The sequence below is a fragment of the Serinus canaria genome, chromosome Z (assembly GCF_022539315.1).
Source record: "Serinus canaria isolate serCan28SL12 chromosome Z, serCan2020, whole genome shotgun sequence".
Taxonomy (NCBI): Eukaryota; Metazoa; Chordata; class Aves; order Passeriformes; family Fringillidae; genus Serinus; species Serinus canaria.
In genome coordinates, this window is record NC_066343.1 from 7267600 (window position 1) to 7294204 (window position 26605).

The following is a 26605-nucleotide window of genomic DNA, read 5'->3' on the forward strand; positions in this document are numbered from 1 at the left end:
GTTCCTACACTGTGGCTGACAGACACGAATTCACTGTCTCTGGGTGGCAGGCAGGTAGTCTGAGCCCAAGCTGTAAATATTTCCAGCACAGCCCTCTCCTTTGGACACATTTATGCTTTGTGATCTGGGCTTAGCTTGAGTCATCTCATGCACAGTGATGGAACAACAACGGGGCAGAGACACTGCAGGAGTTGCAATTTGCCAAAACTGCCCTCCACCCCCACCTCAGCTCTAGAAGTGTTTCAGGCGTAGTTCTTTTTATTTGTCCTAAACTGTCCTGCTCTTTTACAGAGTATCAACACGTAGCTCAAATAGCAGTTGTTCCAGCCCTGTCACACTACACAAGATTTCACGTGATCTTTAGTCCCACACTGACAAGAGCCTGAGCCAGAAAATCCCTGTTTACGAGAGCTAACACTGAAGCCTGTGTATTCAAACATCTGATAACAGCAAAAAAATAGAAAATGAACTTGTATCTCCTCACAGGGTCACTTCATACAAATACAACTTAGCAGAAATCCAGGATGGAGTTTGGGACAAGACAAAATGCATAGCTTTTCCAGAGAAACGGGGGAAAACGTCTCCTAAACCAGTAAGACTTTGAAGACTCGCAGTGAATACTTCATAGAACAAAACTTGTTTTAAACATCCTCCAGGGCATGAGATTACTTAACAATTAAAGCAGACTGCCAAAGAGGTATGTAATACATATTAAGCTATTATAAATATACATACCTTAAGGTATTCAACATGGCAGTAATTAAAACTATATTCACAACCACACAGTTTGCCATCTGCACTCTTGCAAAAGGAGGTTTTTAAAGTTTTGGTCAGATTTGGGAGAATAGTGGGCAGTTTAAGCATTTGGCTTGGGTTCCTTCACCGACTTAATCTCCCAGGGGAATAATTGCATCAGAAACAAAAATAAAAGAAGCAAACAACTTCAACAACAGAGACCACACCTATCATCAAGTTAGGTGGTGAGTTCTTCCCTGCCATCCACCACTTTTTGATTCACCCATCCTGCAACTACTGGGACATGACTTATCCTCAGTAGGAAACAGAGTGACTAGGCACCAAAGTCAACAAAAGTCTGATTGTTGAAGCAAGTTTACCAGGCAAACAGCAAGCCCTGCAGGAACTCCCCTCACTTGCCAGCCTTGCCAAAACAGGGTGGGATACATCCAGCAGTGCACATCCTTCCCCCAAGTCCCTCTTCTACCCTTGGCTGCTCAATTCCTTGGACCTTTCCAACTGTGGCATCAATTTGCAGTGCTGTGACACCAGCAGAAACTTTGCTTTTTAACACAAGGAACTAAAAAATGTCTTCTGTTCCACTTGCATTTGAGTGCAAAACAGTGACATCATCACCAAATTTAAGAGTGCGGCATCAAATGAGCACCTGGATCTGTCTCCTTTTGCTAAAACAGTGAACAAGCAGCTCTCTCCCCAGAAATTAAGAGGAAACACAAACATGTGAATCAGGTCCAGGGTGCCATTGGAAAATATATCACAAACCCCATTTTGGGGGAGGGGACATATATATTTTTATTATTTAAATATTTTTTTAAACTAACTAACTTTAAGCTAAGTCAAATCTCAGGGAAAAAATGACAAGAAATGTGACTATTAATGATGACCTTATATCAGACAAGGAAGCAGGATGAAGGAGTCACTCATTCAACATACTGTTATGAACTTGAAATATTTGACTGAAATTGCATGCCATAATTAAGGAAAAAAGCCTGATTTAAGGTAAATTTATGACACTGTTTAAATGCTAGAAAATGAGAAATCAACCCACAAAAAACCTAGTAATTACAAACAAGGTAGCTATATGCAGCAAAAGTTTCTTAAATAAGATTAACTTTTCTCTTTTTGGCTTGTTAATTGTCATGCATGTGACAAAGATGCAAAAGTGGTGGGGCTGCACTGTTTGCATGCTGAAATAATCCTTATTCTTTGGCTTGCATGCTTCTCCCCTGCATGCAAAAAGAAGGCTAACACGAATTCAGGAACACATAAAGGTGCAATCTTTTACAAACAGCCAATCATAATGGCCAAACACTTTGCAGTGTGGAAAATAATGTAAACACCACGAGAAAAGTGTGGCTCAACATCAAGTCGGGAGAGCTCTCCTTCAGTGTCAGCCCACAAACCAGCACGGCTGGCTGGAAATTCTTTAGGAAACAACAAAAAAAAAAGGCAAAAAAAAAAAAAAAAAAAAGAGAGAAAAAAAAAAAAAAGCCACAACTTACTTGTGCCTGAAAGCAGAGACAAAGGAGCAATACTGGCAGCTGTACTTGTCTTCCCGGGCAAACATGGCCAGAGCCAAGTGACTCCTCTCGTGGGACCGCAGACCCTGCATAGACATCAAAACCCGGTCACACTGGCTGCAGTGGTAGCCCCCAGGCCTGGCTTCATCTTCCAGGGATGCTCCATATTCAGCTTCTGTAAATTCCACAATGCCAGGGTCTTTGGCTCCCTCAAAACCCTCCATCAAAGTTGTGTTTGAAGGATCTTCAGCTTCCTGCTAAAAAAGACATATCCCCCCAAAGCCATCAATTCTCTCTCCCTTCTGCCCCTCAGTCTTTCCCCTGTGTTCACCAGAACATCCAGGCTTCCCACTGCTGTATTTCTCTAAACATATCCCTACACAAGCTCCACATGAATGGCTTTCTGAAAAAAAAAAAAAAAAAAGACCTATTCTTGGGAGAGAAAAACATAATTACATCTATTATGTACATGCATGCATACGTAAAAAAAAAAAAAAAAAAGATCTCACTCTTTGTGTCAGATCATGCAAAAAGCCAAGAAACCTATCCTTCCGTGGTCTTGGTGTGGATCTTCTAAACTTGATCAGATAATAATTAGTAGGTTGCAGAGAAGTTAATTTTAGTTTATTTTGCTCTAGCTGACTGTAGCTGCCCTGCAGGCTAATACAGCTGTCTACTCTTCAGTACACTTTGTCCACCAGCATCAAACTCTCAAGAAACAAGCTGGTAGACTAAGACCCTAGAACCCTCTAAAAATATAGAGCAAACACAAAAAGTCCTTTTTTAAACTCTCTTTCATAACCTTCCTTAACCATTTCTAACTAGAGCATGCATTTGTGCAGCTACTTAAATACCCTGTAAGAGGCATTTCCAGCACATTCTTTAGGCCATGGCTTTCAGCTTTTGTTCCCTGATGCAAGATTTTATTTACTCAAAAGAAAGCACTGACCCTACACAAGCATCACTTGAGAAGTGAGGAGAAGAGGGAAAGGACTCTTAGGAGAGAAGCATCTGAATCTGTCAGGAGTACCTGGTGAGAAGGTAAGGAAAGGTCAGTGGTAGGGCAATGAAAGCTCTCAGGTGGGGGGAGTTAGGCTGTGGAGGACAGGGCTTCATCACAAAAAGCAGATTATGTCACCAAAAAAGGCCTGTCACTCATGCAGCAGGAGCCTCTGACAAGAGCTAATTCCCAAAGCCTTGCTTCACTTTCACTTCCCCTGCCAATAAACGTCCTGGAAATCAGACTCTGGAACACCACTTGTCCTTGGAGATGTCATAGGAAGCACCCCCTTTCCACAGGGAGAAAGGAACAACACGTTTGCACCTCATCACCTGGAGGGGATCACTGGCTCAGCTGGCCACTGAATGTTTTGTCTGGAGCCAGCGTGCAAACTCCATGTGGTAAGGTGCACCACAAGCAGCTTCACACATTTGGAGGCGCACACTTCATCTTCCTAAAATAAAAATCATATACATACAGAAAAAAAAAAAAAGGGAACAAGCGACTCTTTTTGAGCTTAACTAAGCAGAAATGTAGCCCATAAAGCAGCTGAGAGAAAGTTTCTCGCTCATACACCGTCTCCTGGTCATCAATGACACCAACTCCTTTGTGGCTGGGAAGAAATGAGAATTAAAGAGTCTTCGTGCCCCTGGATCGAGAGTGAAAAGAAGTTAAAACATCTTGAAAAGAACCAAACGCACTTCAGAAACTCGGTGTTAGATTAAAACATCATGCTGAACCGGAATGCCCAGCTCAAAACCCATCCAGCTTCACAAGAGCCCTCCACAGGTTATCAACGAGGCCTTTATTTTAAACAATGCAAGTAGTTTCAGTCCCTTTCAGTCACCTTTCAGGAGTTCTTACCTTTACAGTGGCCGACACAGAAGAGACATTCCCGTACTGGACATGCTTGCGGAGGTGATTACAGATGGCTCGAAGTGTTGGATGGACTTCCACGCAAAACTTGCACTTGTAGCCAACCACCTTCCTCTCCTTGAGTTTTGAAACATCCTCCAAGTGTCCAAAAGCCTGTTTGAGCACACAAGCACAAACCACTGAAGCAGGTTTTGCCACCTCGTTTTTAGGAGCACAGACCAGACTTTAGACCTGATGTTACACTTGATGCCCAGTCTTGCAGAACTGCAAGGTCAATTTCTGCTGAGATCATTGATTCCTACAAAGTACGTGGACAAGACCTCTATGCAGAAGTAACATTCATTTTATGGGTAACAGTGGTCCTCTAGAAGACCATTTTGGTTTGGCCTGAAACTGTGCCTCCTCCTCCACAACCCCAGAACTTCCCCAACTTCTGTGCAAAGCTTTTCCTGCGCAAGTGCATTTTTTCAAACTGAAGCAGAAGGAAGGGGGTTAAGTGGGCAAGAAATGGAGCAACAATTTGGTCTTCTCCTTATGAGGCACCTGCCCATAGCTCCTGTCACCAGACAGATCCGTGTCATGCTAATCCCGAGTGCTCAATGAGACAAAGGATTGAGAGAGAGAAGGTTGAGAAGAAAACTGATGTGTTATTCAGAGGGACATGGAAGAAGGGGATGGGACATTTTGTAGAGAATCTGAAAGTACATGGCAGCCTTGCCACAAAAGACCAAGCGAGTGTCAGACACAGATGGCCCTCCAGAAGCGTGGGAGGGAGGAAAGAAGATAAAGAAAATACTGAAGAAAGCGGTAGGAAGGAACAAGGTTTCCTACAGAACCTAGGGAGGATGGATGAGGAAATTAAAGCAGGATGTGTAATTGACTTATGGAGCTCACTGGCACTCTGAGTCATTCATTAGCCTGTGGTCATTTGGCTGTCAAAGAGAACATGCAAGTGGGCATTGGTGGGCTCCCTGGTGGGGAGCAGGGGGCAGAGAAAGAGACCAGACACACAAATCCTTACCCTCTCTTGTTTGAAATCTGCAAAAGCACCATCTGCATATTTCTGCTTGCTCAAAAGCTGCTTCCTCCTCTCCTGACGTTTGGCACGCTTCTGGAATTCCTCATTGTGACCATTCAAGTGTGCAGTCAGCTCTGCCGTGCTATGCAATTTTGTATCACAGTGCTTGCACTGGTAGACGGGGCTCTGAGAGCGGGTGCCACTTCCAAGTATGGAAAAGTCCCTCTTCAAATCCTTGCTGTGGTGGTCAGTGTAATGCATGCACAGCAGCTCCGCCGTGCTGAAGGACAGCTTGAAACATTTAATGCACCTGAAGGGAAGCCACTCGATTTCCTGAGCCTCAGCCTCCACCTCAGGCTTTTCAAAGTCGTTCCTCTCCTCAGCTGGGGCCGGTTTTTCGTGCTCATCAGCGTACACGGCAGTGAAGTATCCCCCCAGCTTGCTGGCGTGCTGCTTCTTAGGGAAAACACCAGGATGACGCTTCATGTAGTGGGACACGATGCCCTTCTTGCTGAAGGACTGGAAGGAACAGAGCGAGCACTTCTTCTTCTCCACAGCCCTCCTCAGCTCCTCGCTGAGCTGAGGAGTGTCATCCTTGGGAGGAGATGGAATGATCACTTTATTGGGTTTGTCGCTTACTGTCCTGGAGGCTGCCAGGCAGTGAGTGTAGTAAGCATCAATGTCATGTCTTTTCTGGTAGTGTGCCGCGAGCCCTTTGCGGATGGGGTTGGTGTAGGAGCACAGAGCACACTTGAAGAGGTTGTTCTTGCCCTCCGGCTGCGCCCGAACATTGTTGTGTTTGATGCGGTAGTGTCTTGCTATCCCCTTCCGGGTGGAGCAGAAATATTTACAGAGCTGACACCGGAAAACTGTGTGAGACACTAAGTGAGAACTGGAGAAATGAGGCGCGGGCATGGAGACCTCCCCAACGTCCTCAGCAGCAATGTCCGGGGAGGCCTTGATTTCAGTCACCATGTCTGGCTCCACTGAGGCAGACACCTTTGGCGGTGACTGGGCAAAAACGTCGAACTCGGGCTGATTGTGGTACTTCTCATAGTGGATTTTCAGCTTCTCAAGGGTTCCGTGGGTGTAAGGGCAGAGTTTGCAGCGGTAAGCACCATAGCCTTGCTTGAAAATCCTGCTTGTCTCTTCCACGTCGTTCTGAGCTATGTCAGTCGACTGCTCCACGTCGTGCACAAAGTCCTCAGCAGTGACTTTTACTGATGGGTGACGCTTCTGGTAGTGGGTGAGGACGCCGTGAATACGTGTGTTAATGTAGGGGCAGTGTCTGCACTTGTACACAGCCCCTGGGTTAATGTCTATATCCTGAGCAAAGTCTGCTGCCTTCACTTTCATGCCGGGATGCTTTTTGCCATAATGCGTCAGGAGGCCATGTAGGTTGTTGTACTCAGACTGGCACACTGTACACTGGTATGGAGTGGAGGAGATGGCAGGATTTGCAGAAGCCAGCTGGACAGTTTTTTCATGGGAAAGGCTGGGATCCTCTGCACACTCTGCATCCTGATCCATCTGTGGTGTTGCTATCTGGTCTTCAGATTCCATCCTGACCCCGCCTTCATCAGGCTGTGGCATGGTTTTCTCAGCAGTATCTTTCTCCTTAATGATATCTAACAACACGGATTCATCTCCATTCATGGCCCAAGGGTGAAATGCTTGGTAGTGATTGGTAATATCCCAAATAGAAGATGCTTCAAAAATGCAGTCTCTGCATTTATAGGTCTTCATCTCTGTTGGCATCACCAGGGCAGGAGGGGAAGGATCGGGACCTGCCCAGAGTTTGGTTGCCATGTAGGTATAATCAACATAATGCTCGGGATGTCTCCTTTGGTAATGCACAAGCAAGCCACTCGGCTCTGTGTGTGAATAAATGCACCATTCACAGTGATAACCAGCTTCTATCAAGCCATCCAGAAACGCCCACCTCAGTATGGATGTCACCGTGGCCTTCAGATTCGGGTGGTCTTTCTTGATATGCTTCCTCAGTGCATAGAAGTAAGGGGAGGTGTAGCTGCACTGCCTGCACTTGAGGGCTCTCAGCTTGGACTTGTCCCGCTCGGTGCCGGAGGCGTGGGCGGGCAGGCTGCCAGCTGATTTCTTCTGCCCGCGGTCACAGAGGCTCCTGATGGTGGCCGTGTGCTGCCTGATCACATCCGCGTTGGCTTTGAAGTCGCGGTGCTTCTTCTGGTAGTGGATGAGCACGCCCTTCACGGTCCGGTTCCCGTAGTCGCAGTGCTGGCAGAAGAACATCTCGTTCTCCGGGGGGTTCACGGAGCCCTCGGAGCCGCCACGGCCCAGCTGCTGCATGGACACCGGCGGCCTCTGGATGCCGGGGGGCAGCTCCCCTGCCCGCATCATGGCTGCGGTCGGCGGGGCCTGCCTGATGTACTTGGCCGTGACCTTGATCTCCGGGTGCCTCTTCTGGTAGTGGACGAGCACCCCCACGACGGAGCGGTTGCTGTAGGAGCAGTGCTTGCAGTAGTAGAGCTCAGTAGAGAGGTCTGGGGGTGGTGGCGGGGGTGGTGGAGGCTGAGAACCCAAGTTGGAGAGTTTCGGGGAGATGGGGGCCCCCAGCTCAAACGACATTTGGGCGAGGGCAGAGCCCCTGTCAACAGAGACTACACGCATGGTCTTCTGGATCCTGAAATATGAGGCCTTTTCTTCAGGGTGCTTTTTCTGGTAGTGCACCAGAACTGAATGCATGTTAGGGCTTGCAAATGAACACACGTCACAGTCATAAACAACCACAGTGTTGACTGAAGGTTCCTTCTGATTTTCACATTCAGGACTGAAACTCTTGGTGGCACTTTTGTTAAAACCAGCTGGCACACCAGTCCCGCGAGCCACGGGGGTGGAGGTTGCCATAGTTTTTGGAGCAGAATTCAGGATCTCTCTCAGTGTCTGAGACTCTGTGTTCAGCCCTTCTTGCTGCTCAACAACATAGCTTGAAAATATCATTGCATTGTTAATTTTCACTGTGGGATGCATTCTTTGGTAATGCGGCATCAGGCTTCTAACATTTGGGCTTGTGTAAGAGCAGAAGCGGCAGCGGTAAATCAGATCAGAATGATCAAAGTTCAGTACATTCATAGCTTCAGGATGATGCTCCCCATAATGCTGCTGCAGGTCTTCAAAATTTGTGTAGTCAATGTAGCACTCGAGACACCGGTACACTGCACTGTGATCATTGGGATCCAGGATGTACCTGAAGCTGAATTTGATGTAGGGATGCATTCGCTGGTAGTGGGTGCTAACACTCCTGGCAGATTTGTTGCTGAAATCACAGTGTTTACAATAGTAAAGCCTGCCAGAGTCACTGAACTCCGAATTCTCGTTGTTCTGGTCGGTACCGTACATGTTGGACTGGCTGCCCAGAACGGAGGCATTAGGGCTCTGATGGTCCTTCATGCTGACAGCAGAGTAGTAGTCCTCCTCATCCTCAGACAAAGTGAGCTCAATCTCTGCCCCGTTGGTGGAATTGTAGTCATGCTGCATGCTCCTGAAGCTCGCCTCCTTCTGGGAATCATTAGCCTCCCTGCCCCACATTTGCTGGGGTGCATAAGAACTGGAAACCTCTATCATTGGTTCTGTTTGCTCTTCCTCTCTGTCTAACTCCACCTCTATCTCCACCTCATTGTCCTCCTCCTCCTCCTCATCATCCTCTACGTTAATCACAGCATCCTCCTGCTGTTTGTTTTGGCTGATCTTGCTCTGCAGGTTGCTCGCTATTTCATCAATCCTAGTTCTCTTTTTCACGGGAGAGAGATCTAAAGGGAAGTCATTTGAGACCTTCCTAGGGGCTTTTGCAACGAAGTTATTTTTAGATGAGAGCCCAAGGATGGAGGTCTGGCTCTTCTTCACTGTGCTGGCAGAGGGGTGAGCATCTGCCTCGCTCTCCTGCGGTGCGTTTGATGGCGGCCCATCGTATTTTGGCAAGTTGTCACAGAAGGAATGCTTGTGCTGCTGATGAACTCTGAGGCCTTTCAGGGTGGTGGTGGAATAGTTGCACAACGTGCACTTGTATGGATGCTGTGAATGGGGCTGGGGCGACTGCTGCTGCTGCTGCTGCTGCTGCTGCTGCTGCTGCTGTGGTTGCGGCTGCGGCAGCTGCGGCTGCACGGGTTCCATCATCCCGGCTGACTTCCTGCCGTTGATATTCCCGCTCTCGTAGGACACCGTGCTGTCGTTCAGGGACGAGGCAATGCTCTCAGCCTGGGAGTTCATGGTGTCCCAGTCGGATGTTGTTCCTGTGTGGCACTGCTTGTGGGCACCGAGCTTCAGGGAACTCTTGCAGGTGAAGGGGCACTCGTCACACTTGTAGACAGCCGTCTTCCCAGACAGGTGGATGTTCTCAATGTGACGGGAAATACTTCGGCGGTGCATGGTCAGGAAAGGGCAGAAAGGACACTGGAACCTGTTCATGTACCTTCTGAAGGGAATTCCCTTTGTTTCCAATAGTTTGTTGCCATCAGATCCCATCAGCTGCTCTGCAGACATTCCTGAGGTCTGGTGATCCATGGAGTTTAAGCCATTCTCGCTGTCCATTTCATTTAGCTCTTCATCTGAGCTGGAGTCATTTAGCATACTGCTTGTTTCCAGGTCAGCAGAAGAATTCGTCATATCAGCAATTCCATAGCGGGATCTGTCAGACAAATTAACCATGCCCGAGTTGTGAGGTGACTTAGGCTTCATTTGAGGGTAAGACACAGAAGAAAACTTCGAAGATGTAGAAGAGTTGGGCCTGATGAGTGAATTGCCCATAGATCCCCTGAAGTTTGAGACATTAGCACTCGACATCTCACGTCCTGTTGTGTTCATGGACATGTAATTCGAGTTTGGAGAGGCACTCTGGGCACTCTTACTCTGCACCTCAGGTGCGCTGGTTCCATCCTGCTGCTGCCTCAGGCTCGACAGGATTTTCACCATGCTGCGGTGCTTCTTCATCATGTGGTCACACCAGCGCTCCCTCCGAGGTGTCTGGTAGCTGCACCACTCACAGCAAAAGTTGCCCCTAGACTTGGTCAGGGGCTTGACCATCGACTCCAAAATGCTCCGCTCCACCACCTCTGCCGGCAGCTCCTTGCAGGGTTCCTGCACTGGCACAGAAGCAGACGTTGATTCAGACACAGCAGCAGCAGCAGCAGCAGCAGGAGCTGAACTCTCTTTCAGGTTGTTTTTGTGATACATTTTCTGGTGCTTAATAATCCTCGCACGCCTGGGTGACTTGTAGGTGCAGAACTGGCAACTGAAAACTTTACCAAACCCTTCATGCATCATGATGTTGTAATTTAGGGAACTAGAAGCTGGTGGCCCCACTGAGCTCCCCCCAGCCTGTGCTCCATGAACCTTCCGTGTGTGCTCTATGAGGAGGTTTTTGGAACGGAAGTAACGCACACAGAACTTGCACTGGAAAAACTTGCTGGTTGGTTTAGGGTTTGGAGCCATATGCTGGCCATAGAAAGTCTGGCTCTGGCTATAGTAACTTCCAGTCCCCATCTGACTTGTTGCATTTTGCCCTAAAATGAGAATTAAGGTGTATATGTAAATTTGTAAATAAAAGAAAATTTTAAAAAGGCTTTTCCTTCACCCACCCTGTATGTTTAGGAATGTAACCACACCCTGAACTGACAACAACCATTACAGGATTCCCTCACTCACTTATGTTAATATCTACAGACCTGGCAATGGTCAGAAAAGTGACCATTAAGCATAATTTCTACATACAAATGACTGTGGTGTACAGTTTTGGGTGGATAGTTTCCAAAATGACCTTCTTGGCGGGGGCAGGGGGAATAAAACTAGTTTCAGTTTGAAAACTAACAAAAGTTGTAATTTTGAGGTGGTTCATGGTAGTGAAGAACAACCATGAAAAGCTGAAAATGAAAAATCTGTATGAAGAACCCCATGAAAAGAAGCTGGGAAATAAAACCATCCTCCATGCTTGCGTTTGCAGGGAAAAAAAAGAAATAAAAGCCATGGTCAGAGCCAGTAGTATGGCTGATGCTAGATATCTGCTTTGCTGACACAGCCATAAAGATAATGCAGATTTTTAAGCCACAATTAAGGCAGAAACCAAAACACACTGAAATAAGACACATGTAAAATAGGGGGTAAGAGCTGAGATCAGTCTTGGAGTTGAGATTTACCTGCTATGTCATCTGCAATTGCAAATTCATCCTTTACAGAAGAAAATTCAACCTCGGTCTGGTTGCTGGCGTTGATGGAACCAGACCTTGGCTGGGTAGGACTCTCCTCAGAGACATCAGTTGGCTGCAGGAAAGCAGTGTGAACATCCTGAATGTGAGCTTTTAGGTCTTCGTAAGATGGAGCTCGAAAATCGCAGCCATCACACTGCAGGACCTCCATGGTTCAGGATGATCTTTTACATTAGAAAAATCTGCAAGAAAAACAGGAGGAGGGGAGAAGAAGAACGATATGAGTTTACAGCAGCGCTTTTGGAACAAATCCTGGGAACGCCAAGGTAACACCAAGCTTTTGATGACTCAGTCATTTGCAGAGATTCCACAAACACAGCGGCGTGGAACTCAACCTTTCCTTACCCTATTAAGAAGCGTCTGCTCAGATCCACAAGAAGTCCTATCTAGGTAGCTCACAAGCTGCTGACTCAACTCTGTGAGCAGTCAACTCTCTGACAAGTGACTACTGATCCAGTGGACTTTGTCCTCTTGGCTTTTTCATTACATGGGGCTGTTTTTCAGAATTTGGTCTTGTCCAAAGACCACAGCCCATGTGCAGAGAAATGGCACATTACTCCCAGTCATACACTGGAATTTACAATCAGAAGACAGCAGCTTCTGCCTTCAGGAGACACACTCTAACCTTCCTGGAAGTTGCCAATTCCTACCTCGTTCAGTACCATGCATCAAAAGCTTTCACAGGGAGAAATCTGTCTTTCTTCACAGCACCCTATCTGTCCTGATATTGAAAACCTAGACCTAGCAGCAAGGTTAGATACACTTACACAAACCCAAGGCAGAATACTTGGCTCTGCCCTACTTCCACCAAGCTTTTAAGGGCACCTCTGCTCTTTGTTAAAATGTTTACAGTTTCATTTCAGTCTATTCTAGGGACAAGACCCTTGTGCCTTAGCAGTCTGGGGGATGGAGACAGCCCGAGGAAGAAAAGGACAGCAAAAGGAATAACCACACTGAAAAAGTACAATGGAAACATGAGTTACAAAGACTCAAGAGCCATTACGACTTCCCTGATTTATCCAAAAGCCCCGCATACCTTCAAGTAGAAAGAAACACAAGACACAGTGAAGAACAGTGGTTCAGTTGTGACAATTAATCCTGAGACAGAGGGCTGCATTGCCATGAAGGACAGGAGACACAAAGCACAAGCCAAACAAAAGACTCAAACCCTCCTACCCTGTGCAGTGCTTAGGCACAAGAGCCACCTTCCTATGCTAATACAGCAATTGCCTCTTTAAACTTCCATGCATCTGCTGGAAAAGGATTGAGCATTTCAGAGGTCCAAGACACAACAGCAGCCCACAGCTATTTAAATCCCATGTGTTTGTTGCTCGTGGAGTATGAAGGAAGCAACCTACGAAGTGAGGAGAGAGCTCCAAAACATTAAGGCACAGAAACAAGAGAGGGTACTGCACCAGGATTTTAGATGGAAGAATGCTTCTCCTGATAGCCTGCTAAAATAAACTTCTAGCTAGTCAAATTCCGGACCGTCTGAGCACAGAGGCTCTCCTCACATTTACCTACATTACTTTGCAGGCTGCACGGTGTCCTTTCTCTCCCCCCAGTCCCTCTCTCCACCAATAAAGAAAATGAACGCTGCACCAGCTTCTTTTCAGCTAACAAAGTTACAATAATCGAGATACTCAAGCTTTTATGTGCAAGCACCAGACCAAATTGTGTGGAAGAGGTTGCTATCTGCTCTGGATCAAATTACAGCAGTGAGTGAAGCCCCACCCCACGTCTCCTTTAGCACAGTCCATTAGACCTGAAAACAAATTTTTCCATGGAGCAGACGACTCCTGCATTTAGAGCACTTCACAGAAAAGCAGATCATCCAGTTTTCACTACCCATCCCCCAAGCTTAGTCCTTTCATCTCAGCCAAACAAGCCACAGCTCCACTGAATGTGTTTATCACACTTTCAAGAGATATGAGCCCCTGCGTCACTGAAGCTTTAAGACTCACTAAGCTGCCCTAGTCCTCTGAGCTTTGGGAGCAGCCATTTTAGCTCAGACAACTCCTGCACTCAGAGCCTCAGAGCTCCTCGCCTGTGCACAACATGGCCTCACTTATCTCAGCTTCAGCTCAAGCACACCAGCCTTTTTTTCCTTTATTTTCTTTTTTCCTCTTATTTTCTTTTTTTTTTTTTTTCCCCTCCCTTTTTTAACTCCTCCTCCTGAAGGTGATGCTTTTAAAAAAAAAAATATCACCATCCCCCAGAATCACATCTCGCTTTCTCCTGCATGGCTTGCCCTCCAAATCGTGTCTCTGCTCTCCTCCCCCTGCTCCTTTCCCTCAAAGCTGCACCTTCTCTCCTCCAGCAGAAGGCTTTGGGTTTCCCCAAACCATCTCCTCAGGGTTGGGTTCCCCTGACCCATGGATGACAAAATGGGGCTCCACAAAACGCTGCGTTCACAGCGTCAAGACACTGGTCCAAGCTGTCCTACGGGCAGAGGCGACACGCAGCTGAGCCTCCCAGGAGCAGCAGGAGCAGGAGGAGGAGGAGGAGGAGGAGGAGGAGGAGGCGCGGGGGAGTGAGGGGGGACAGCAGGCGGGAAGCCTCCAGCCGGGCCTGTCCCTGGGGAGCTCTCCTGCTTGGCGCAGAAGACACACCACCCCACTCCCCTGCCAGATTCCAAAGTCTAATGACCTTTGTTAATCACCACCCAGCCTGTCTGCATCAGCAAACCCTGCCAGCGGACACACCCTTCACACAAAGGCTGTAGCTATGCCTTTTAAGAGAGGTTCTCTGAAAGCTCCATTGTGTGGAAGAGATGAAAAACAACGCGGGCACACACAAAAATCTCACTCTTCGCCGCAACCCCCCCCCCCTCAGCCCTCACCCTCCTCAGCCCCCCGAAAACTTCAGACCCTTTAGAAACATCACCACAAAACGCTCTGAGCTCTGTCTCTGTTGGAAAACTTCAGGCCAGCTTATAAAATAAAAAACCAGAAGGGAGACCAACGCTGAGGATATGGAAAAAAAAAAAGGAGAATCCTGGCAGCTCCAAGAGGTGAAAACCACCACCATCTTCATTCATCTCCAGCAGGCAGTGCTGCTTGGAGAAGGCATCCTTAAGGATGCTGGTTGCTGTCTACACAAGCTTAAACCAACCACTGCCTTGAGAGATATCATTAATAGCTGCTGATTACAAAACTGATGGAGACTCCCTAATGGGTTCCAGCTCCAATCTCAGCAGGGTCTGCATCACATAGGCAGCACCAAGCCCAAGAAGAGGTTAATCTTGCTGCTCTTCCCGTGAGGAATGAACATCAGGTACAGCTGAGGGGACTTCAGTGTGATGTTTCCACCACCCATCACCTACTGAGAGCAGGATGAAGCCTTCCGTAAGGGATTCTGCTCCACCATTTCCATGCTCTTCTTTAAACTCCCTCCATTGCATAAGGGCTAAAAACACACACTGCCAGTTTGAGCTCATATATCTAAAGAAACTGTAACACAATGTGCATCTTTCTTCTTTTTTGTCCACACGGGACCTGACACCAGGAGAGACTCACCCAGTGAAAAGAGCAAAGAGCATTTTCAAGTGCAGATGTTAAAACAATGTCAAGACACATCCCAAGCCATGGAGTCAAAGCGAGGTTCACGCGTCTCCATCATGGTCAGCTAAGCTAACTCATTCCATAACCCTTTACATTTTCAGTAAAAAAATTTTAGAGGGGAAATGGAGGTGGAGTGAGACAGGAGTTACCAAATCTAGTAACTCAGCAGCAGAAGTGTGGGAAGAAAAACCTGAAGCAACCAAACACAAAACCACCATTAAATGAATCCATAAATCCCAGAAGCCCTTGAACATATTCACAAGCAATCTCTTGAGACCACATTGTGTATAAATAATATGTGACTTCTAAAATACCCTTACTAATGCAATGCTAACCTCACAAAACATTATTAAAATGCCATTGTCTGGCTAATTTGCATTTACAACGTCTTCTTAAATATGGAGGTATTCTCATTTTTCTTACGAGCAAAAAGCTTTCAAAACATTGGGCAACAGAGATCCTCAAAGCCATCATTTTAAAGACACAAGGTGGTCTCAAATCATCTACAGCATCCTTCTCTACACTCATAAACGCCTGAGAACATCTGAGACACAGTTGCATTAGATTTTGAGGTTTTTAAAAATCCAAAACAAAAGATAATTGTGCTTGTTGAACAACAGTAATTACAGAATTTGGCAGCAGCCAAAGTAGTACAAATCATTATGTTTAAGTTTGGTTTTAAAGCTTCAAAATACAAAATTAATTGTGAAGCCCAAGGCACTGACCTCAAAATTGAGCTTCTGTGGTTTGACTACCCATCCGTTATATTTTGAGACGGAGTCAGCAGAGCTCCTACAAGTTTAGAATATGCACATGCACAACCACAACTAAAAAGGTCAGTCAGACCACACAGCACTCCACGAGCTTCCAGCTCAGCATTAGTAACACTGCAGGTGAAACAAAGGCATCTCCAGCTCTCCAGCCCTTCCCCTGGTCAGATGATCAGAGCCCTCTTCATCTCTACAACTGCAGGTTGCACTCAGAGCCTTCCTTTCACTCAGCAAAAAGGTGGAGCTGGAGAGAAAATTTCTTTCCCCCAGAGCTTGGAGCAGGGAAGTGGTTGAGTCACCCTCCCTGGAGGTATTTAAAAGATGTGTGGATGTGTACCTTGGGGGCACAGTTTAGTGGGTGAACATGAGCAGTGTTGGGACTCTGTGGTCCTCGAGGTTTTTCCAGTCTTCCCCACCCTTCCAGAAATTAATTACCAAACAACACGGAAACAAAATTTTGCTGGCATATAATTACAGATAAGACAAGTTTTCAAAATTCCCATGAGTAACACCTCAGGCATTTTTCCCTGCTAGAGAAGCCTGGGGTTTATACCATTGCCTACAGCTGTGCTGAGGACCTTCCAGCCCTGCTGCCTGGGCTCCTGGCCAGGTTCAACCCATGTTCAGTGGAGCTGCAGCTCTCATCTTTGATTTGGGGTTTTGGGCTTTTTTTTAGCCCTGATTTTTATTTCTCAAACACTTTTTATAATGTAAGGTCACAACAGCGAAAATGAGGACTAAGCAAAGAAAATCATAAGAGTAATGCCAAAACTGACACATTTGAGAAACTGGAAACCTGAGGGCTATTCCAACTGGAGGAAGCCAACCTCTCCTTTCATTTATGAAGGAAACCCCATAATTAATTAAGAATTCAAAGAATAAATTCAACTATCAACTACAGTCAGGTAAACCTACTCAACTCATGGGTCATTTTCAATGACTGAATTCCAGTCAAGCTGCTGGAATTCTTGGTCCTCTGAGGACTGTCTTTGGAGTTACTTCTCTAAGCTGGTAACAACACAAACTAAACTGAAATACCATTTCTTTTTTCTTTTTCTTTTTTTTCCTTTTTTATTCAATACAACCAGATTTTGATAGAACTCTATGGGTTGGGCTGCAACTGTATAATAGACATACTTTGTGGTTCATATTTTCTTGTGAAGGAATTAATGATAAAACTGTTTCACTAATTACAGCTTTATTTATCAATATCTCCATACATCCAGTTTTGGGTTGTTTGTTCCATGAGCTGTAATGTCTGTAATTCCATTCTTCCAGTAAATATTTCCCTTGATTTATATGGAAATATATGTCAAAATGTAAAGGTATTTTCAGGAATAACTTTACTATTGGAGATTCATTACAAATCAATAATAAACAAAATCTAAACTGAGAAGACACAAATTCATTTCTTTCCAAAATGCCCTTATCCAGCTACCTGAAAGACTGTTTGAACCTGAAGTGGGTTTCAGATCTGGTTTCACAAAAGGAGATCTTCTACACACGCTTTGTACATTATCAGAAATCTCCATGTCTTGGAAAATAGGATGGCTAACTCCCATGCAGTTGATATTTATTTATGTTCCTGAATCCAGACACCAATACCACACTAAATCTATTGCAGCTTGCAAAATCTTCTACCTTAAAAAAAAAATATATAAACCACATTATTCTTTTATTCTTAAAGCTCATGGAAGACAGGATTCTCACTGCTGCCAGAAGCACAGTTGGGTTTTCTTTTTTTTTTTTTTTTCCCAGTTCAAGAAAACAAGGATTCACAGAACCTCTCATATAAATGATATTAAATGGGTCCAAATGACTGATACACTGGTATCAACTCAACTGGTTCCCCCTGACTGTGACTTCTCAAAAATGGGGGTGGAAAAAAGGCAAAACAAATAAACAGAAACTCCAAAACCCCAGAAAAACGTAGCAATTGAGTATTAATACCTATTAGCTATCTCAGTGTAAGACCATAGCAGAATAAAGGCACACCATGGATTTTAGAAGAAAGTGTGAAATGAAAATCACCGATAGTGGCACCTATCTGTCTGCTTCTGATAGGGCTTTACTGATTCAAGCTACCTAAGTGCTGATGACTCCTTTTCTCACAAATAATGTTTCTTCTCTTTCTTTCTGTCCTGGGGTCTCCATATATACCTGATCTGTTAAAAAAAATACATTAAGAGGCCATCCAAATGCCTGAAGGGTACTTTCAAACTTCAAACTTTTGAAATAAAAGCAGATTGCAAATAAAATGCCACAGTCTTATTAAATTACAAACTCAGACTGTCATACAAATTACAATTCTGGCCTTTTTTGTCCCTTTCCTTTGGGTTAGCTGTGAGGCAGTACATGATACAGAGCATAGGCAACAGAGTCTGAGGATAAAGAACTTCCCCGATGAGAAAGGCTCTCAAACATTAAATGCTCTTGCTCCAAGCAAGGCTAGGATGGGTTCTTCTGATCTTCTGAATTACTTTCATGGCAAGTTATTAATCCCTACAGAATTCAGAAAGACACTAAACATATACACACACACACAGACATATATATATGAGAATCTGAACAACTCATGGTCAGAGTAGGAGCTTCTCCCTTATGAAGTATGATACTTAATTTGCTGCACAAAACTAGTTTAAGAGGGAGGTGAAACAGGATGGGGCAAAAAATCAGAGCAGAAATGCGGTTTTGCCACTTGGTTCCCGTACTAACAGGACATGAGCCAAGTCGTTCACCTCCCCAACACAATCCACAGCCCCTCAGTGCTCTTCTCCACAGACACAAGGGGCAAGTGGGCTGGCCCAGGCGAGGAAAACAGACACCAGAGCCAAGCAGCTTGGCTTTTGTACCCTGCTCATTAGTGCTCCCCATATGGCACAATGGAACTGAATGCACTGGGGTCTGGGGTTTCTAATTTCCAGCCAAGAGTGCATTGTTAATTACCTCGAGTAAGAAAGAGGTGCAAACCCCGGTCTGTGCTGAGTTGAGAGGGAGAGGAAGATGTCAGTAGGTGGTGCTGAAGAACACGGCAGCACCGGTGCCCGGGCACTCCAGAAACAACCTAATTCCTTCTCATGCATTTGCAAATACCTTCCAGGAGCTTTCACACAAAGGATGCATTACCAGCCTCACCCTGGAAGAAGCAGGGGAGGTGCAGGCTCCTCATCTTGGCACAACCCCAGCAAAGACCTCTTCCTTGCCAGGAAAAGTCGGAGCTGTTTAAAAGGGGGTCCTGCCAGTGGCAAACCAGACATGACAAACTCCACCACGTACCCCGCTGGACCGTGGGCTGAAAGAACAGTCACAAAGTCTGGAGAGAGAAGAGATTATCTCCTGATAGCCATCTGCCCTTAAAACACCCTCCAGTGCCTTCAGAGGTAATCTTGCCATTCACCCTGAACTCCATGCTCCGTTCCATGGTCACTGGCAGTGCTGTCAGCTTTAAAGAGGACCAAATCTCAGTTTGCAAGAAGCACGGTATTTTTACAGAGGCTAAATACAGCTTTATGAACTGGTGACAGGGCTAAACCATGGGAACACAGAAACTGCTGGATTATTTTAGGGGCCACAGAATTTTAATCTTAAGAGATCTGAGATTAGACCAGCCAACACAGCTGGTTTAAAACACATGCAGGCACTGTGAGTGTAGTCACAGAGGTGAAAACCAAGTCACTAGCACTCAGAAACCACAAATGCAAAGGGCAAAGCTCTGCCTTGGGCCTCCAGCTAAAAAAAATGTGATGCCAAATAAAGCCAGAATATCACTAGCTTGAAAGATGTATGTCAAAAGTTGCTTTTCTGGACTCATGTTCCTCCTCTAGGTGCAGAAACTGAACTGGACCTGGTATAGCCGTGGTGACAAAGATTGAACTTGGCTGGTGAGAGGAGTAATCTTCCAGCCAGAGATCACTTTCCTAATTTGGCACCACGTTACCCTGTTTGGTCACTCAAGACTCGCTAAGAGAAGATCACAGGGCAGCTGGGAACCAAAGGAACATTGCCTGGATCAGATCCAGGTGAGCCATAGCCCTCTGCCTGTCTGTCACACCCATAAGAGCTCAGCTTCCCAAGAGCTCTGGGAAGTAAGAAGCCCTCTCCCTCAGTCCATCCAGAGATCTTACATGCTCCAGAAGTACTTTAAAAGTACAAGAGAGCTTGTGGAGAGGATGGAAAAGGACTTTCAGATTATTTTAACCCCATAAAATCAGAGCACCAGAATTCATGTTCTGTTCTGGCCAGCAAAGCTGGGTGCAGCAGCACACCACCTCATGCAAGCCCAAACCCACCTCATGCACAACTCCAGTTATAAAGCAAGATCCACTGCTGAAACCTTGCTGGAAGGTAAGAAAATACTGATTAACGAAATCTAAAGATTGTTCAGCTCTCCCAGCCCCCCCCTCAGAAGCACATGTTTGTTTGAGGAGCTCCACTGACACCCTGGCTATTTTAACACTGCCTTTGTCTCCAGCTATCCCTCCCCTTCCCCCAAGCTTTCTGCTATATTTGACATTTGCAGGGCAGCAAGCAGAAGCTCCTCTGTCCGCCAGTTCATTTCCTCAGGTAATACAAATCCATCACTGACCCATTTATAATACCAGACAGAATACACAGTTTTGTTTGCCCACTGACTCACACGCAGCATGGCAGCCAGCATCTCTGCCCCAGGTAAAAGAACATACACTTTTCCAGCACTTGACAGATCTCAGACCAGTGATTACCATTAGGGTGACACCTTTTCTCCCTGACAACCCCTCCCAAGAGTTCTTTTCCACCTGGGCAAGTGAAGGTCCCCTGTCTGTTTTGTGCTGGTGGCAGCAAGATGCCAGCTGAGAAGGGATGCTGCAGAAAGGGAGGAGCAAGTTGCTGATAACACATTGCCCAAAATAACAACTTATTTGTCCCAAACAACTTCAGGTATAGATATAATCCTTTGGATTGCATGTTGAGGTGCACTATGAGTGCAATATCCTGGGTCCAAAAGAGAACCTTGCCCCTTTTACTCCCCATTTTCACTCACTTACTCCTTCCAGGAATCAGATTTTTGTAGTTGATGTAATAATACAAAGCTCAAGTCTTAAAATAGCACTCTGGCTCATAATCATACTCATTAATGTGATACATGGATGGCAGACAGGCTCTAGAAGAAACCAAGTGGAACATCTCCATTGCACTTCAGGGTTGGAGGAAAGGGAATTCCGAGTGATCCTGCAATTATGGATCACAACATTTGTGAATTGACCAGTGTTAATGAAAGTTCCTTAGCCAGAAAGTGGTTTAATCAAAGAGGAATTAGAAACTATTACATTAAAACAAGGAAAAACCTGTTAGTCCCTGTCTGTAAAAAAAAATGCACTTCATTATGCAGGTAATAATTAAGAACAATCTCCCACACAGAAAAAAAAAACAACAAAAAAAAAACCAAAACCAAACCACAACCAACCTCTTATTAACCTTATTTCATGTCTTTCCAGTAATAAACATCTTGTGTCCCTGACTACTATGAATGCATTCCAATTAAGGAGAAATCTAGTACTATGGCTCAGTTATATCAAAAATGGTAAGAAATTGAAGCTCCTAATGGAGCTCTTCTGTCCTAGTTTAATTCTTTTTGCTTTAAATAAGCAGTTTGAGGGTCAGCCACTGACATCCAATTTCTTTTTTTTTTCTCCTAAGAAATACTCAAACAGGGAATGGATCATAAAGAATAAAAAAACCCCTGATTTTCTTTGTAATAAGGGCTTAGATTATAAGCAACTGCATCCTTCAAAAGCTACAATCCTTGCAAATATGTGGACATTACAGAACTCTTAAAGAGTTTTTTTTTTTCTCTTCTGCAAGTCCATTACACAACACCTAATTTTTTCAGCTGTTGCAAATGCTCTGCACTTAATGATTTGAAACTCAGCAATCTTCGAGCATTTAAATTTATCTAGGAAGGTTAGAAAATCTAATTTTAGAACAAAATAATCAGTCTCCATTGTCGTAAGATGACTCTCATTTCTGAAGAACCATTCTCACGTGGCCTTAAAGATACAAGATGACACCTGACAAAAGAAAAAGTGAAGCAAAAACTTCACTCCAGAATATGTAAACAATTGCCAAGCTACATATTTAACCCCCAGTGTCTCTCCTCACAAGGAAAGCTCTGTTCAAGACTAGGTTGTCAAAATAAAAAGTATCTCTTGAGGTAAAAAAAAACAAAACTAAATCACCCAACAACTGAGTAGCTTGGAATCTGCACCCAAATCTTTATTTTTGTAACACAGAAGAGGAGACTGGAAGAGATTTTCAGTTTTCCTGGCCTAAAAGAGGAGAATTCTTGGGGAAATTCAAGGTGGAGAGACTTTTAAAAAAGCACATATATGTGTCCCTATTAAAAATTTGAACCGTCTCCAATTAGGAGAAAACAAAATGCACTTAAAACCCCACCAAGATTCTTAGACAAATTCAAGGGAAGGCAGCCCAGTGGCAACTCAGGCTTTGTCAGGATTTTGGTTTTGTGTATAATCAGAAGCAATAAAGACAAGCCTCAGGAGAACTGTTAAATAAATGGCCAATAAATGGTCTTCTAATAAGACCTGGCCTCAGAAAAACCCTTATTTTGTTGCATTTCTGAAAATTGGTGAGACAGTGGCTCTTCAGGATAGGTATTCTGCTTTTGGCTACGTGCTTTGGGACCCAAAAAGGCTGTTTGGAACTGCAGTGCCTCTGTCTAAATAACTCCATGGCTAGGCAAGCCTTGACATTTACTCTGCATGCAAAAGTGGACAGGAGTGGGTAAGACATTTTTAAGCTAAGAAAGATGGAAAAAAAAAAAAAAAAAAAGCTTCAAAATATGCAAAAGAAACCCAGAAGACTGAAGCCCTATGGTGGTTTAAAATCCATCTATAAACCAAACAGAACCTTCAGCCTGATGAGATACAAACAGAATTATGGAATTTAGCTGCCTTTTTGGTCTGGGGAAGTTCAGAAGTAATGTTCTGAAAGCAAAGGAAGGGTTTTCTGGCTCTCAGTGATTTCAACAAAGTAAATTCACCTGTGATAATGACAAAGGCACATGTGCTGCATTCCACAGCTCCAAAGCAAATGGGTACATAATTCCTATTATCTTTACTGATGATTGTAGAATCATTAAAAAAAAAAAAAATAAAAGTAACCAAGTTTGACTTAAAGGGAAGGCACTTAAAACCTTCCCAGCTTGCTGCTTTTCCAAGACATACATCTAAGTACTTTCAGTTGATCAAGTGTCATTGACTCCTCCAGCTCAAGCAAATTTTAAAATAAAGCAGGATTAAGTTCAGAGCAGAACCACGTAAAGAATTCTGTCTTGTTCCTGCTAAAGGAATAAAGATGGAAACAAGCAAAAGAAAAAAAAAGGAAACAAGGAAAAAAAATGAAAAAGCAGAAAACCAGAAAGCAAAACCCAAAGTGTGAAGACCTATGCTAGACTCAAGAGTTTAAAAAAACCCAAAACTATGGTGATTGAAAGGGACAGGGTGCATCTTTTAATTTACAAATGGAGAGGACACAAGGAGAATCACATCTGTAAACAACATATTCTCCTTACATTAAGAGTCCAGCTACATGAACAGCTCTTCAGCAACACCACTTCTCAGTCAGGTGTTTCTTTCATCCCAAAAGAGGCATACATGACACCAGAATTCATACAAAGAGTGTTCTGAGACATTTGATTTGTTTTTAGCCAACGTCCTTGAACGGAATGGAAGAAAAAAAAGGAACATAACGTGGTTTGCAGTCCACTCTAGACTTTTTTCCCTTTTAAAAGTAATTTGAATAAGAGGCATTTGCACTTTTTTTTTTTATTCATTTCTAGCAACAAGCATTCATTCAAGCGTGGGTTCTTGTTTGCAGGAATGCAGGCAGAGTCAAAGTTCCACATTAATTCATGACCTCATTGACAAAGTGTCTATGGGAGAAGTGTACAATCAGTTCTGCGCAAATTTCATTTTCCCTTCTGCTGTTTATGGAACACTGGAGCATGACAAAAGGCAGGATCATATGTTTCAGGTTTCCATTCATTTATCACAGACAAGTCATTAAGGCCAGCAGAAGTGACTTGCTCTCAGAGTAAGTCAAAGACTGAAGTATCTCCCTGGTTTTCAAATGGCTGCAAATTCAAAATGAAATCTGAAGGCTCGCGATTTCAGCTGGCAGATAGGAAACAAAAAGGCAGATATATGTAAGTATTTCAGGCAGCAGTGCTGACAGTCTACTCCATCCAATCACAACCTATTTATTTGGCTCACAAAGTTCAGGCCACCCTTCTTGGTGGGCTCTGGCTGTGTGAAAAGCAAATTGGGTGAGTCTGCACCACAAAAAAGCCTTCCTCCTCTACCTGGTAGTGGAGAACCACAAAGAAGAGAAGCAGCCTGGCTCCCGGTCACACAGCTGGTTTGTGGCACAGCCAGCAGCACAAAGTGGCTTTCCAGACCCCAGCCCTTCCCTGTGGTGCCACGCTACCTTCCTGTGCCACTACCCCTGGAATCCCAGTGCTAACTTTCCACAAGAAGAAGAAATTAAAAAGCTCTCCAGCGTGGCAGAAGTTGCAATTCCAGAAGGAAAGGTAAATCAAAACACCGCACACAGGGATACAACTGATGCTCTTTATTTATCTCTGTATTTATTTTCTGGCTGGAGTTGCCATTTCCACCCTTCTGCCCAGAATCCAAGCCTTTTGCTGCAGAATTTGGGTCAACTCAGCAAAATGTCTGCAGAGCTGTAGAGAAGAATACCAGTGGAGATGGGGTTTGGGGTTGGTGAACATGGTCTAACCCTCATGTTACTTGACATTGCACTGGAGGATGCACATGGTAAAAAAAAAAACTGGTGTTTTAGGGAAGCTTTTAATGAGGGTGAGGGAGAGTATTTGTTTTGCAAGGCTGGCAGCTAGAAAAACTGAAATTCTTGGATGATCTGAGAGGCTTTTCTCCTGAGAGGACTTTGCCCAGACTGCTAAGTCTTTCTTCCCAAACTCTTGTAAATAATCAGAAACATAATAATAATTCTGTTCTATCAAAGAATCTGGACAAAACCCCATCAATACTCACTAGCAGTCATCAAAGAGAGTCTCCTTTATAGCACCTTCATAAAGATACTTGCAAGAAGAACTCTCTGGATCTTCCTTAGTGTCTCTTTTTAAGCAGGAGATATTCAAGACCATAGAAGAGGAAGTTTGATTTAATCAGACCTCTCTTTCACACATGCTAGCAGGAGCCACAAAGCATGTGCACACTTCCACTCCACCCTAGCTGACAAAATTTATGACAGCAGCAAACCAAGCAATTAATTTTCACATGCTGCCAGTTGCACCTATCCTTCATTGTTTGTATATCACCACAAGCAAGACAAAGGTATTTTATAGATTTTTTTTTTTAATGCTTAGATTGTATGAGAATCACGTCCTACAGAGCCTTTAGGCTACACATCACCTTCAGCCTATGTTCAACCAGCATGTGAAGCTACTATGGTTTTCCTGAAAATAAGGTTTTTCAATAAAATAAGTGTTCTCTGCTGAGAGTCTGGATGTCTAAGAAAACACATCTTTCCAAAAGGCTCTGTGCTCAGAGCCATGCACAGCCTACCAAGGACTCCTGATCCCATTTCATGTGAACCCAAACTCTGCAAAAGGAGCTTACAGACACAGAGCAGCCTCTGTAGTAATCCAAGATACTGCTGGCATTCCTGCTGAAAGGAAGCACACTGAGCATGCTTCATCCTATGTCTGCAGAGCAGAACCAGCCTGAGCTCTGCTGAAAGCCAAATGTGTCATGGGCAGCTGTGACTGCTACTTTGCCTGGGCAGAAATGAGGAAAAACACCTCTCCTTTGGGTGGTTTTTTTTTTTGTTTGTTTGGTTTTTTGTTTTTGTTTTTTTTTCTGCCTGTAGCTGTCAGCTGAGATACACAAACTTTCCTGGTGCAGTTGGAAGACACCTGGCTGAAAACTCAGCTTGCATTTACTAGGAGGTGCATCTGGGCAGTCAAAAGCATGGGCTCCAATCTTTCAGCACACCTGGGGTGGCACACAGGCTACAGGGAAGGCTGGACACCGTTTCTGTCAGGGACACCTGAGAGAAGGACAATCCCAGCTGCTCCACACCCAGACTCTGGAGGAATGCTGGCTTCCCACTCTGGCCAGCCCAGCTCACAATCAGGAGTTGGGTGTGAGATCACATCAGCACTGTGAAGCAGGCAAAAAAGGGTTAAATCTTTCGCCTTCTTCATCCCTCTCCACATTCATAATTAATGAAGAATTGTATCTTCCTAGGTTCCTAGACTTGTTTGTCTGAGTAGAGTCACCTTTTCTTTCAAAAGACCATTCCTTTCTAACATAACTTGCCTCACTTTCCAAGCTGTATTCCTGGCACTAAGCCATACCTTTCTGCTTTCCTGCCACAAATTATTCTTCCTGGTCTCTCCACTATCTCCTCTGTATGCCTCTCATCCTCCAGGTCTTCTAGAAAGATGATCTGATCATCTGCTATTTCTGCAGTCCAGCAGATAAACATGTGAGCAATGTGTTTATCTGAAGCCAAAATAGTTGGTCCTTCCTTTCTTCTGAAGGTGTTTGCCATGCCAATCACTCAGCACTCAGTATGGCATAAAAGCCACTGATTTTCTGTCTTAAGAAAGGAGCACATTCTCAAAAAAGAACTGCTCAGCTCAGACCCCCTTACTCAGTAGGGCAGAGAAAATGTGGGAGAGAGAAGGCAGGGCCAGGAAGGACCTACAGCAAACATCACCAGGAATGACTGGCACTCGCTTGTCCCTGAGCCTGCTGCTGCTGAGGGGCCTCCCATGGCACACCAGAAACTGGCATCTGAGGCTACAAAAGCCTTGCATTTCTT

At 44.7% G+C, this 26605-nt stretch overlaps 1 protein-coding gene across 6 annotated transcripts in view; it reads right to left on the bottom strand.

The window, feature by feature from the left end:
* ZNF462 (zinc finger protein 462) overlaps positions 1 to 26605 on the bottom strand; it is a 90925-nt gene that overhangs the window by 39624 nt on the left and 24696 nt on the right. For 5 of the 6 annotated variants that reach the window (XM_050986613.1, XM_050986610.1, XM_050986611.1 and 2 more), the window contains exons 2-5: positions 11335 to 11585; positions 5174 to 10704; positions 4141 to 4305; positions 2259 to 2362 (exon numbers count right to left, since the gene is read on the bottom strand). In XM_050986613.1, coding sequence (XP_050842570.1) covers positions 2259 to 2362; positions 4141 to 4305; positions 5174 to 10704; positions 11335 to 11554 — 6020 coding nt within the window. In that variant the 5' untranslated portion in view covers positions 11555 to 11585. The remainder of the gene's footprint in view (positions 1 to 2258; positions 2363 to 4140; positions 4306 to 5173; positions 10705 to 11334; positions 11586 to 26605) is intronic. The other variant, XM_050986614.1, reaches the window with a different exon arrangement.